General features: G+C 40.0%; 1 protein-coding gene across 2 annotated transcripts in view; it reads right to left on the reverse strand.

The window, feature by feature from the left end:
- Pdzd8 (PDZ domain containing 8) overlaps positions 1–12674 on the reverse strand; it is an 80380-nt gene extending 67706 nt beyond the window's left edge. For both annotated transcript variants that reach the window (XM_005387874.2, XM_005387873.2), the window contains exon 1: positions 11703–12674. In XM_005387874.2, the coding sequence (XP_005387931.1) occupies positions 11703–12574 (872 nt within the window). In that variant the 5' untranslated portion in view covers positions 12575–12674. The remainder of the gene's footprint in view (positions 1–11702) is intronic.
- Between the last annotated feature and the right edge of the window lie 2141 nt (positions 12675–14815).

Here is a 14815-nt window from a genome sequence, read left to right on the forward strand (position 1 = left end):
AATTAATATTTACTGTATGATAATTTAAAAATAATAACAGTTAGTACAAATAGAAGAATAAACAAACTCCATTAGTTGTCAGAATGATGATGTCATCACATATTCAGCATCTGGAAAACACCATACACTTATGAAAGAAATGAGAGTGAGAAAGGCATATAATATTTTAGTGTTACTGTACAGTTTTGACTTAGTTGACTTCTTGGTAAAAAGTCTGGGAGGTCCAAAGGAGTGCCTCAACCATGCTTTTGAAAACCACTGAATTAGACTGTAACAACTTGTAATCATGACAACCCTTTTAAAATTATAAGTCACAAACTACTACCTTAAGTTCATTGTTTCTCATTACTAGATTAAAAACAAAATAATACCTTGAAAGGACTAGTTTGATTTATTTCCTTTTAGCATGAATTCTCTGAAGTCATTGTACCCTGGGCAAAAATGGTATTGAACTTTTACTGAATAAATCGAAGTGCGGTAAACTAAGGGAAAAAAAAACCACCTTCAGGTAACCACCACCTATTTCAGTAAAGACATGAACAATAAGGTATATAATACAGAAGTCTGGTCTTCTAGCCAGTCAAATGTATCAAACAGACAACTCCATTCCACATATGCAGGAATAGAGAAGGATCGGAACAAGAGAAATGAGAACATTATTTTTCTCTAATCTTATAAAAGCAAAACATCCTCTGAAGTATAAATAATTTTATTATTACCTGTATATCTACATCTGTTTGTAATTATCTCACTCAATCTGGAATTTATTAAATGAGTCTTGTAAGATAACACTTTCTATCTGCATAAGTGAGAGGAAGGTCTACATTAGACCTATGCTAGGATAAGATTCAGCCTGCAAAAGTAATAAGGAAATAAAACAATAATAAAAATAATAAGTGAAGACCAAAAAATGCAATCCATATTTCCATAATTATTTTCTCTAGAATTTTAAAATTTTAGATTTTTATTTCATTTAGTCTCAAAAGTAACAAGCTGCATGACTTGTCCAAGGACACATTAAACCAACAAGGCAATATTAATTACAAAAATAGAAAAACTTTATTTTTAAATTCTTTCTCAGTGCAACAGGCCAAGTTACTTTCAAGAGAAACCTTCAAAGCACAGATATTTCTTAAACTCCAATAATTACAACCAAAGTGCAGGTTTGATAAATTTTTGACTCACTGACTGCCATGACTGTCAGAATTACTGAGCCCAAATCCTAACCCTGCAGTACAAAGAAGTTCAAATATTTTGAGTAATTTAGACAGTTATTTTACATAAGCAATTTACTAAAGAAAACATGCTATCATTTAGATCTATTTATGGGCTTTATTACAGACTAAGATTGTCAAGAATTTTCTCATATTTTATTAATATTAAAATATTTGAACTAAATCAACTGGTACTACTTACCATGGCAGTATCACTAAGCAAAAAAACATATTTTATTACAAACATTTAGTTAAATTATTTCCATGTCAAGTTTGCCATTCTGGTCCTGATTACAATCTAAACAGTTAAATAAACACTGAGAACTAATCTTTCCAAATACTGAAGTACAGCAGATTTCCCATGTCCTAATTTTAACTGAAATGAGGTGATTTTGAATTTAGTCCTCAAAGAACATCTGTAGTTTTTTGATTTCTTAAAAAGAATGTATGGAACACATTTACCTTTTTTTTCTTAAAGGGTGTAGAAATAGAATAGATTCCAAATTTAACAGTTTCCTTTAAGAAAATATATTAGAGATTTTTACTTTAACATCACTTATTTTCTATTTGAATTTTTAAAGTAACTTTTCATTGGAAAAGGGAAAACTTTAATGTTTCACCTAGAAAATACATGCTATATCTCAAAGGTAGGGTAATCAACAAATGTACATTCAGTTAGTTATGAAAGGATATTTATTCAATAACTGTCATATATGTGACATTTATCTAAATTATAACTATGTTCTCATCATTTCATCTTATTAATAAGGAACCCGAGACAAGGAACATGAACATCTTTTGCAGGGCAGTGCTGAGTGATACTTGAAAATCAAGTTTGTGTTACTCCAAACCTCTATTTACTGAAGAGGCAACCTAGGTATTTCTCTTAAGCCTTAAAATCCAAAAGAATTAAATAATCCCACAGTACTAGCATTCTCTTATCATCTGCACTTCTACTCATCTGAAGGTAAACAAGACTCATGTCTCATTTTTTTCCCTAGTCAAATACAGTAAGTATGAAGTTTTACGCCAGTATTAGCAATTTGGCAAGAGAGATTTTAGAAGTACTGTATAATATCTGCTAATGATCAGGTACTTGGCTTTATGATTTTCTAGTAAAGTGTGATGTTCTCTGATGCCATGCCAAAAAAAAAAAAATCAGTAATGTTCTATGACTGCAGTGCCATAGAGATTTAATAGCATTTATTTCATGAGGGCACTTTTCTGACAAAATGGAGAACGTGGTGGGAAGAAACGTTAAGTCAGTACATTATCTAACTTTTCTTTATCAGTATGTAACTTTTAAACTAGGTATTTAGTGGTAGGAACTCAACTTGAAATGTCAGATATTTTTATTGACATTTCTATAGCTTTAGAGTACCTGAGGCTCCTATAGGGACTCTCACCAGGAGACAAGATAGGGAAAGGTAGGAAGAGACATGTTACAAGTAATTAGGGGGAGGGTTACCTCTCCACTCAGCTTATTTAGAAATGCCTAAGCAAAACGAAAGGTTTAATGTTCATATTGGCTTGTTATTAGTTTTAGTTATACTTATGGCAACGAAGTTGTATCCTCTCTGCATTTACATTTCAACCTGAAGCCAAAGAATCCTACACAGATTTCAAGGGGACTATGAATTTTGTAAAATTAAGTAAAAAATTGTTTATGCATTTTTCTACAGAAATTAACCATAGTTTTCCAAAAAGGATTTCCAAGAAAGGTCAAGAAGTACTTTCAGTGTATATGCATACACGCTCTTTTTATAATAAGGGTTTTTAAGGTTGGTCCCTCCCCGCTTTAAGGAATAAAAGCAGGGATCTGTGAACCTTTTCTGTAAAAGGTCAGACAGTGACTTTTTTTTTGAATTTACAGTTGTAGTTTGTCACACCTTTTTCTTTTAAGCAACTTCAGAGTTTAAAACATAAAAATCAATCAATGTATAGCCCTAACAGTATCTAATTTGCAGACCCCTGATTTAGAGTTATAAATGGTTTCTCTCTACAAAATATAACACAGGAAGGGCTTTCAGAGTCTAGAACTCTTATTTAGGACTTTGAGAAAGTCATCAATCCCTTCTAACTCTTCTAAAGACTCAAGTTTCTACAACTATAAAAATGAAAGACCCACCTCTTCCACATAGGAGCAAGATACCAAGGTGTGGACTGCCCATACAGTGCCTGGAATACATATACTTAGCAATTTATTTTATTACCCCTGCCCCTGCTTATCTGATTGTCAATAATACCTGTAAGTTAATATTAAATGTTTGATCAAGCATACTCCTCCAAAACAATCTATTTTATAATGATATGCTTTGGCTATTTCTTGGAACAAATTGTGGCTCTATGGGATACAGAAAATACCTGTACTATTACTGCTTGGACCCTAACCTCCTCATAATTATTCCTGTTCTCTCCATCTATAAACTAAATTTGTAGAGTAAACATTTATCAATACATTATTTTCCATCTAAACTGTTTTAAAGGCCTAAATCACAATAATTTGATGCAGCTTCAGGAAAACCAACTTGCAAGACGTAATATTAGCACCAAAGTAGAGTATACTTAAGTATACTAATGTAACTCCTCTTTGTCTGCAAGGAGTATGTTCCAACACCTCCAGTTAGTTCAGTTATACTGAACTATATAGTATGTTTTTTTTCTACAAATACTGTATACCACAATAAAGTAATCAACTGATTGTCTTAGCAGAGATAATTGATTTCTCCCATTTTCTTTTCTGATAAAACTGAACTTCTTAAAACACAATTGTGCCTCAGTTCACGAATTTAGTTCCTTCCATCATTCTGATTGCAGAATTTGTTCCAGGATTAGGTTGTAACTAGAATGGTAGAATGAATTCTATGACCAGAATCATGGAAAAAAATCAAATTCATTAACTGAGGGACCAATGTATATCCAAAAGTCATTATGACTTTAATGATTCTTTGTTTTCTTCAGAAAACTAAGCAGCATGCAGCATGGACTACTTTATAATGATTTTTATCATCCATACCCTGCCCACCATACTGATAGTGTACAGTAAGCACTCACTAAAAATGTGTTCTAAATAACTTCATAATTGATCTCTAAGAAAATGATTTTGCAATCCCATATATACGAGATATAGAAATAGATTTCCTCTGGGCAACAGTGTAAGAAAAAATACCCTAGATTAAAAATTAGCTACATTACCTCATTACTTCACAATAGCTAGAATAATACACTGTCATTTCCAGTATCTCAAAGTATCAAAGGTTGGTTACATTTCCTACTCACATCAGTAAAATTATAATTATTATAATCATTAGAGAATTTTGGTAGCTAAGTATTTTTCCAACCTAAAACACTTTTTAAAAGTTTTCTATAAACAGAAAAAAGTATGAACGTGAGTGAATAAATATATTAACTTCACAAATGATTTTGTCAGCTTGCAGTGAATTTACTCTGAAAACTTTGGAGAATTTAGTGGATTTTTGTGTCATGGGATAGATCGTTAACTATATAAGCATTTACTTCTTGGCATACTAAATGGATTACTTACAATCATCTCTATCCAAAATAAGTAAAATTAAATGCTATAATTAATATTAAGAATAAACTTTTCTTCCTCATCTCAGAAGACCAAAGGAGAAATAAATTATGTACAAATCATATTACAGAGAGTATATGGCTTTCCAGACTATACCTAATTTCGTTCTCTGAAATTAAAGGCATACAGATTAATAAAATGATGTTACCAGCCTGTCCTCCATCCCAGATGAAGATAGTTATATTCCTTGCTCTCCAATCACTAAAGATATTTGAAAAATTTTCACAAATACTTTTCAGAATGTTTTTCAGGAATAAAAGATGATCAGTTACAACAAAAATAGTCATGCTCAGAAAACATCTAATAAAACTACAAAGTGAAGACTTACCTTGGTTTCATATTCCTTAAACTCAATTTTAGAGTGAGTAAACAGATGCATTTAGTAGGTCAAGAAGTAAATGCTTACACAGTTAATGATCTATCCCACTAAAGCAAAATATCCACCAAATGCATGAACAGTAGCCACCACCTACACTTATTTATTATGTACATGTCAGGGAAGTGGAACTATTTCAAGGGATTTTTTTTTTCCTGGCAGAGTAACTTTTTAGAATTCACCATTATATAGACTTGTTTTTAAAAATAAAATTTCTCAATGAAAGTCCCTTCAAAGATATAGTGTTTAATGAGGAGTAAAAATGATCGCTCTGTCCTATCTAGCTATTAGGTGTTCCCATCAAGTAAGTCTCAAATTCTTATGACTCTAGGCCAGGCAAGTACCAGCAGTCAAACCGGGCAAGTAAAGCAGGGACTATAAACTACCTGTGGGAGCTTATACACCAAGTTTTAGCTACCAAAGCTGCAACTACAGTTCTTTACATTCTTTTGTTGTTATAAAGACTACTGTACAGGGGTGAAACTACAAGATATTCTGATTTTTTTCCTGACAAAAGTCAGAAAATCAAATTATGTGAATGCTTCTATTTATTATTGTTGGGAATTAAGGAGCAACACAAAAACAGTACAGGTCAAACAAAAAGTACCTGCAAACTGAATGTGCTCTTCCAGTATGCAACCAGTGCTAGCTACAGGGCAAGACTACTTCAGGAACAGAAACATCAGTAAGAATCTAATATGCATGACTCCTAGTCCCGAAACAGCCAGCCCTCCCCACTTGAGGGTTATTCCTCAGATTTCACCTTAAAGAGAAATTCTCTACATACTAAGAGAAAACACTGAAAGGCTTTTCCTCTACAATTAGGAACAAGATAGGAATGTCCACTATCATCACTTCTGTCTAATACAGTATTCAAAACATTAGTCAGAGCAACCGGGCAAGAGAAAGAAATAAAAGAGATACATATAGGAAGAAATATAAGAGATACATACACATATTTGCAGATGACATGATCCTTTAAATAGAAGACCCAAAGAAATTCCACCAAAAGACTTCTTGAGTTAACCAAATTAAAAAATACAGCAGGACACAAAGTCAATACAAAAATCAATAGCATTCCTGTACACCAATAATGAAATCGCCAAGAAACTAGGAAAACAGTATCATTCACAGTAACATCTAGAAAAATGAAATAATTAGAAATTAACCAAAGAAATGAAAAACCTCTACAATGAAAACTACAGTACTCTTAAAAAAAAAAAAAAATCAAAAAAAGACATCAGAAAATGGGAAGATATCCCCTGTTCCTTGATAGGCAGAACCAATATTGTCAAAATGGCCCTACTTTCAAAACTGACACATAGATTTAATGAATTCAATCAAAGCATTTCTTACAAAGCTAGAGAAAACAGTCCTACAGTTTATATGGAACATGAAGAGACCAGGATAGCAAAAGCAACCTTGGGCAACAAGAACAAAGCAAGACACATCACAATCCCAAATTTCAAGCTATCTTATAAAGCTACAGTCACAAAAACAGACAAGTGGATTAATGGAACAGAAAAGAGGATGTAGAAACAACCCCGGCATATTCAGTCATCTAATCTTTGACAAAGGAGCCAAAAACACACTGGAGGAAAGCCTCTTTAGCAAATGGTGCTAGAAAAATTGTCTCTCCATATACAGAAGACTGAAGCTGATCCATTATCTCTCATGAACTAAACTAAAATCAAAATAGATCAAAGATGTAAACATTAAAACTGAAGCACATAATTTGCTGGAAGATAAAATAGATAAAACTCTTGAAGACACAGGCATAGGCAAAGACTTTCTGAACAGAACCCCAACTGCACAAGAAGTAACATCAAAAGAATCAATAAATGGGATCATATCAAATTAAAAAACTTCTGCACAGCAAAGGAAACAACCAACAAAATAAAGAGGCAATGTACAGAATGGGAAAAAAAATTGCCAGCTATTCCTCAGACAGAGGACTAATATCTAGAATGTCTAAAGAACTAAAAAAAAATTACTCCTACCCAATCAAAAATAGGGACCTAAAATGAACAGACACCTTTCAAAAGAAGTATAAATTGCCAATAAATATATGAAAAAACTGTTCAACATTTCTGGCCATTAAAGAAATGCAAACTAAAACAACACTGAGGTTCTCTCTTACTCCACAAAGAATGGCCATCACAAAGAATGGCTACACTAAGAAATCAGATAATAACAAATCCTGGCAAGGCTAAGAGGAAAAAAAAACGTTCTATGTTGTTGGTGGGAACATAAACTAGTATGATCACCATGGAAATCAGATGGAAATTCCTCAAAAACTAAAACTAGAAAATTCCATTTGACTCAGCTATTTTTTCTAGGTATTTCCCTAAAGACATAACATTACAGTAATCATGCATAACCACGTTTATGGTAGCATAACTCATAAATCTTGGAAGCAGCCTATATATGTCTATCAACAGATGAATGGATAGACAATGTGGTATTTACACACAATGGAGTACTATTCTGCTAGAAAGAAGGATAAACGAGTCATTTGTGAAGAAAATGGATACACCTTGAAATGATAAAGTGAAATGAATGACACACAAACATCACTATCTCATGGTTTTCCTTACATGAGAAACCCAATGTATGAATAAAAAAGAAAAATAAAAGATAATAGGAAACAAGGAGATAATCTTTTGCAAATGAGAAGAAGATCAATCAAAAGATAGGGGAGGGGAGGAGACATGTCTTGGTTACTTTTCTGTTGTTGCTGAGACAAAACACCCGAGGCCCAAAATTAAGGAAGGAAAAGGTTTCTTGAGCTCATAGTTCGTATAGCTTTCAGACCATACTTGGCTGGCTCCAAGGCAGAGGGGCACATGACAGAGGGCAACAATCCATGGCAGTGGAAAACAACAAAAGCAACCAGAGCAAAAAGGGAGGAGCGCAGCAGAGAGGAAACCTCCCTTAAATTGTATGCAGGCTACCCACCCTAAGGTGGGTGCAGCACACACACCCATAATCCCAACATTGGACCATGAATCAATCATAAACTCTAGAAGCCTGCCCCATGACTACATGAAGCTTTGGGGGGCACATCTAGACACAAACTGCAACAGGACCTAAAAAGAAAGTTATGTACATGTATCAAACTCCTCATGATGAATGTAATCATTACATTCTTATAAATATGTACTAATAAAAATTAAAATAAAGAAAAGCGCATCAGTGGTAATCTTGATCTTTTGAAGATGAATTCGAGGGTTTTTAAAAATACTCTGACATACTATTTTAGAGCCTATGTTTTAAGAAAAACAACACAACAATCAGATGGTTGAATCAGGAAACTCCTAACCTCAATAAAATAGCAGACACATTTTCCACATATTAAAATTTTTAGAAAGATGTTGTATATATTCATTTTTATTTATTTATTCAATTTTTTTTACAAAGATAATGCTACCCAATGTTTAACTGGGTAAAATGAAGTATCTTTAAGAAGCAACCACTGGGGCTGGGGACTTAGCTCAGCGGCAAAAGCGCCTGCCTGGCAAGTGCAAGGTCGTGAGTTCGGTTCCCGGTACCGGAGAAAAACCAAAAAAAAAAAAAAAAAAAAAGAAGCAACCACTTGAGTTACTTAGTATCTCTAGGTGAAACACCAGGAACCTGTAGTCCCCAATAGTCCACTTCACTTTAGCAATATGAAAAAGGAAAAATGAATAAAGGGAGAAGTAGTGACAACAATGTTAACTGGCAAGATATATTTGTTATGTAATGATTCAAAGTGCCAAAGGACCCAAGACTCAATACAATTTTCTTTGTCTTAGCTCTACCAAGAAGATTAGATGACCATTTAGGATTAACTCGCAAGACCTATTTGGAAACACAATCTGTTGGATTAAAAAAGAAATTCTATGTGGATCAGTACCCAAAGGCTTTAACCTGATAATTTAACTGTAAAAGAATCCCCTCAAAATTTCCGATTTAAGGGGGAAAAAAGCTTTATAGGCACCTCTACTCAGGTTTTAGTTTAATTTGAAAATATATCCTACAGAGTTCTAGTTTAATTTGGAAAGATATCCTACATATATTATACTGATAACACACTTTAAGAAAAAACTCTTAGAAACAATGCAGTGTAATTCTGTTTAAAAGGAAGCCTGACTTTATCACAGCTGGGTTTCACTAGTTGACACATGTGTGGCTTTAAGCAAGTTATTCAACTATCTGAGCTCTATTCCTTCATCCATAAAATGGAATCCATCTATCTTAATTCTCATTATGAGAATTGTGATATATCTTCAATGTACTGCAATTCATTCTCCTATGTCGAAACTGAGTCAGGTGCACATCACCACCAGTTTAAAGCACTTCTGGCAGAGCAGCTACAGAGACATGAAAAGTCAACACTTCCTGAGGCACCTTTTTTCATCCCCACACTTCTATTTTTCTTTTACTGAGCTAAAATTAGCTTCCTAGTTACTTCAACTCCATCAATCCTACTCTAGTGTAAATCTTCTTAAGTAATTTAGTTTTCACTGGACTTTAAGCTCCATGAGGGATGAGGTTGTCTATCTCTGTTTAGTATCAAAGCCTTACCTAATAGGTTGAATGACATGTTCAGTATAGTATTTTCTGATTGACCAGTGAGATGCCCTCTAATATGAAGAGCACAGATGTGTACATTTTTGGAGGTTGTCATTTAATACTGAAGATTTATATAGAATGGTAAGTGAAAAGCAGTTTTGCCACACTTTAAATAAAGGTTACAGATTTATTCAAAATAATGAACTTCTGAATGGCTTCTTAACTCATAAAATCTTATAAAATCTTTCAGATTTAACTGAATATCCAAATCTCCATGAAAAAGAAAAAGTCAAAACGACACGCAACCCCACTGCCACTGACTATTCTGAAAATAATCCCCAAATAATAATAATAATAATAATCTAGTCATATTTTATTACTTGAAAGCTATTCAAGTTGGGACAGATTATAACTTAGTAACTTTTTCTCATGACTTTCTTAGCAATACACTGCCATAAATAAACATCTCCCTGCTTAAACACAAGAATTTACAATTTACTCACTTTATACTCCTCAAAAGTAGGTTTCAAAAAGTACTATATCACAGAACCATAAAGCAAACCCAGTTCACCATCCTCTAGAAATCTATAGGAATATTTTCATCATATTGTTTCCTCTGCCTCTCAAAAGTTTTAGGCTGTCACTTTGCTATTAGCCTGAAGAAAACAATTAGTAAAGTACATCTGGCACACATATAAATCAATAATCCAGTCCAAGTTCTCAATATTTCTGGATTATCTTGCTTGAGACTGTGGAAGAAAACGAGTGACTTGAGGGGCTGGGGATTTAGCGCAGCGGCACAGTGCCTGCCTGGCAAGGGCAAGGTCGTGAGTTCGAGTCTGGTACCGGAAAAAAAAAACCAAAAAACCAAAAAAACAAAAAACAACAAAAAAGAAAACGAGTGAAGGACAAATAATTAACGTCCACGAAAGGGTATTAGATAAAGACTAATATACGATGGACATAAGCTTATAATAAAGGAAAACACCCAAAAGGCTCAAACATTCTGTGAGCTATACAAAATTAACGGAGGACAAAAACAGAAATTGAAAATTTAGTTGTTTTATAAGAATCACATATAACCCCTTCCACTCTATCTAACAAGACTTCCCAGATCAAGGCAGAAGAAGCTTCTAGCTCTACAAAACTTCTCTTTCCATTTCTTCTGTGGTAGTAAAAGAAAACCCAAATATTAAAAAATATATTATATAAAATTAAGCCATCAGATGCAGGAGGGCTTTAAAATATTAAAGTTACTACCTGCCATTAAATACTATGTGCGGGATGACTTTCAAGTACTGAGTGAGAAGCTTACAGTCATAGAAAGCAGACACTTGATGGTCCAAGTCTGTTATCTATGCTACAGAAACTTCCCCCAGGGAGCAGATGACAATTTAAAACGTACAGAAAAGCACTCTAGGTACAGGCTCCCACGTCTTGCCAATTCGCTGCAAAAAGTACTCCTTTGCAATCACGACTACCTCTGCCCTTAGAGTGGCCACAGTGTCAAAACAAAAGGGGCTCGCTGTGGCACAACAGCACACACTGGGGCTATGAGCTCATCCTTCACACCGTACTGTGTCCGGGAACAATTTCCTAATGTGGCCGGGGTGATGCTGCAGTCAGCGACACGGCGGCTACTCTGCATGCAGCAACCACACACAGGGCGAGCCTAACGGTCCCAGAAGTGACTCCGCAGAAGCGACTTTGCATGAGGACAGGGCCACCCTTCCGTTATCCACACGCTTCTTGGGCACCACGTCCACCCAGGGAACCAGCTCGGAGCCCAGGAGCACACGCAAAGGTCTCCATCAGGGCCGTGGGGGAGCAAAGCACCCACAGCTTGCCTTTCTTTACCTAAAGCCCGTGCAGGGTAGGACGCAGGGGTTGCGGGGATAACGAGCCTCTGCTCCTCGCGCAGCGGGGGCCCCGCCGCCGTGGACCCCATCGCCCGGCCCCCTCTCACCTGATCTTGTAACTGGGCAGCGTGTGCTTGCGCTTGATGACTTTCTTGAGCTGGTTGACGATGATGGAGGTGAGCTGCGGCATGGGCCGCCCTTCGAACTGGGAGCGCACCTCGAAGTCGATGAGCGGGTCCTCCACGAAGGAGAAGAACCAGTGGGTGAAGGGCACGCGGGTGAGGACGAAGCGCAGCCTGCCCGCCACCCGGGACAGCTTGACGAAGAGGTAGGCGGACTTGCCGAAGACCAGGTCCACGTCGATGGCCAGGTGGAAGCCCCCGTTGTACTCCACCTCCGCCTCGAAGGCCAGCTCCTCCGGGCAGGCGGCGGGCAGGGTCTCGCCCTCGGGGCCGTCGGGCTCCCCGCCGGCCGAGGGCACGACGGGCCGCACGAGGCGGATGGTCTTGATGAAGGGCACCGTGTCGCCCAGGAACACGTCCCGCAGGCTCAGCCCCTCCAGCAGGCGCCCGGCCGTCTTGGTCTGCAGCAGCTCCTCGAACTCCACCTTGATCTTCTTGGTGACCCAGCGGCGGGTCAGCGCGGTGTCCCGCAGCTCCCGGAACAGGAACAGGACGATGGCGTTGAGGAAGTAGCAGGTCTCCCGCGTGGGCGGGGCGGGGGGCTCGGGGGCCGAGGTCGGGGTGGCGGCGCCCTCCGCCGAGCCCCCGGCGGGCTCCTCAGCCCCGCCGCCGCCATACAGGTACTCCCTGAGGGGCAGGCCGGGCACCGGCTTCGTGTACCGGAAGCCGTCGCCCGCGCGCGCTGCCTCGTCCGCCGGCGGCTCGGGCTGCCTGCGGTACAGCAGCAGGAACTGGGCGAGCAGCGTGAGGAAGGAACCCAGCACGGCCGACGCCAGGATCATGAGCAGCAACCCCATCCCGCCACGGCCGCCGCCCGGGCCGCCGGGGCCCCCGCGCCCACAGCACGGCTTTCTTCACGCCGCCGCCCCCGCTGCCTCCATCTTGAGGACATCGGGCGGTGAGGGAGAGGCGAGTGGCGGCCTGGGCCTCGAACGGCCGCTCGGGTCGGGTCGCTGCCTCGCGGGAGCCTGCGGCGGCCCGCGCCTCCTCAGAGGCTCCCGAGGGCAACCTGTGTGGCGGCGGCAGGGGCGGGGAGGGCGGGAACGGCGCCTCCTCCAGGCCTCCTCTCATTGGGCGAGCGGCACGGACGTCAGCGCGTGCTCGCTCCCGGCGGCGTCGCCCGGCAGCCGGCGTGCGCGCGCGCGGACTCAGGCCCTGCTCGCCCCCCTCGGGCGGCCTGCCAGCCCCGCCCCCTCTCCAACGTGCCATCCCCCGCCGCGCGCGTGGGGATCCACGTGGCTGTCACTTCTGGAGCCGCGGTGGGGATCTGGGAGGAAAACTGAGCGCAGGGCTTGGGGCGTTGCAGGTCCGGCCGAGCCGGCTTGGCGCAGTCCTCCCGTTATCTTGGGACGCGCCCATCCCCCTGCGCTGGCCGTGGTGCCCCTGTTACCTCTGCGGCAGCCTCGTTCTTCCTGCAGTGTGTTCTTCCTCTTGGCCTCCCTGAGAGCTGGGCTGGCGGCCGCGGCTTTCCCTGGCAGAGGAGCTGAGCAGGCTGTTGGGACATTGCCAAGCCAACCAAAGAGATCTGTCTCTGAGACCGCCGTCGCCGCCCCTGGGTCCCACCAGCGGACGCTGTGCGTCAGCGGCGGAGGGTGGCCCTGGGAAGGAGGGACAGCAGACTAAGGGTGTAAAATGCAGACTCACTTCCCCACCCAAATGGATATTAAAAATGTAAATGAGAAGAAAGTTTAAATGAGCTAGGAGGGATATGATGAATGAAATACATTTGCTAGGTGATTGGAATTCACTGTCAAGTTTTTGGTAAGCCCGTGGGTGGTAGCGCGTTTAGGGCGTCTATGAGGCAGTTATTCCTCGCTCCCACTCATTTTACAGATGCGAACCCCGGCACAGAGAGAGTTGTAGGAAGCAAGGGGTCGCCTAGTGGAGCCTAGTTTAACACCGAACCTAAGCTATAGTCACTACTCTGTACACCAAGACTGCTAAGACTGTAAGAGAGAATTGGGGGGAGCATTAGTCATTGCGTTGCTGGAACAAAGTAACATACACACGCTAGAGGAGAAAGAGTTTATTTTGGCTCAGTTCATAGGTTTCAAGGATGTGATAGAGGAAAGCCTCTCAGCTCGGCACAGTCGGGAAGCAGAAAGACAGCAGGAGGTGAAAGGGGCAGGCACCAGACATGGACCCCAAGATAACGCTCCTGTGACCCACCCAAAAGAGTGCTTTACTGATCTCCCAGGTGCTCTCAAGCCAGTCAAGTTGACAATCAAGATCAACCATCCCAGGTGTCAGGGAAGAGGGAGAGGAGGTAGTTTGCACAGGGTAGCACCTTGACCAAAACCATAGAGTTAAGGAAGCCAAGTTGCCTAGCAACAACGCCATTTCTTGCATCCTCTACTTAGTTGTTGCATCACAAATACTGATGTTTCTCCAACCACATGGACGTTACAACACGTCTAGTTCAACAGAGGTCAAATATTTCATACTAATAGACTGATTCTGCCTGGCCCTGAGACATCAGGATAGGGCTCCTCTCTAGCCCTTTAAAATCTTCAAGTGAAGGATTCTCTTGACTCTGCGTGACACTAAAACAAAATCAGAGTTCTGAACTAGCTAGGGGAGGGACAGGACTTTGGAACCAGTATGATTTCATGCCCAGGTCCAAGATCAGAATGGGCCTATTACCAGGAGCCATAAAACACAGGTATCTGCTGAACAACCAGGCTCAACCCCTTGCTGAGATTCCTAGAGGCTTCAGGCACCTTCTATTCTAGTGATCACTCTTAGCTCCTGGGCTGTGCTCTCACTTCTTTACTGTTTCATCACAAATGGAAATGTAGATCCTTTCTCAATTTCCACCAGAAACCTTATTCATAATATTCAGATACTATTGTAGTAAATGTTTCAGAAGACTGAAGTGGGGTAGGAGAAAGGAGTTTATCACATTAGTAAGATATGGAAACCTCAAATTGTAGTTTGACCCATCGTGGGTCTTAGAATACCCTTCACCCACTTCCCTCCTGCACAAGGAAAGTTTTGGTTCATGTCTTCCTGGGAAGGAGTGCTCAATTTGGCACCAC

The sequence above is a fragment of the Chinchilla lanigera genome, unplaced genomic scaffold (genome assembly GCF_000276665.1).
Source record: "Chinchilla lanigera isolate Chin_1 unplaced genomic scaffold, ChiLan1.0 scaffold00030, whole genome shotgun sequence".
Lineage (NCBI taxonomy): Eukaryota > Metazoa > Chordata > Mammalia > Rodentia > Chinchillidae > Chinchilla > Chinchilla lanigera.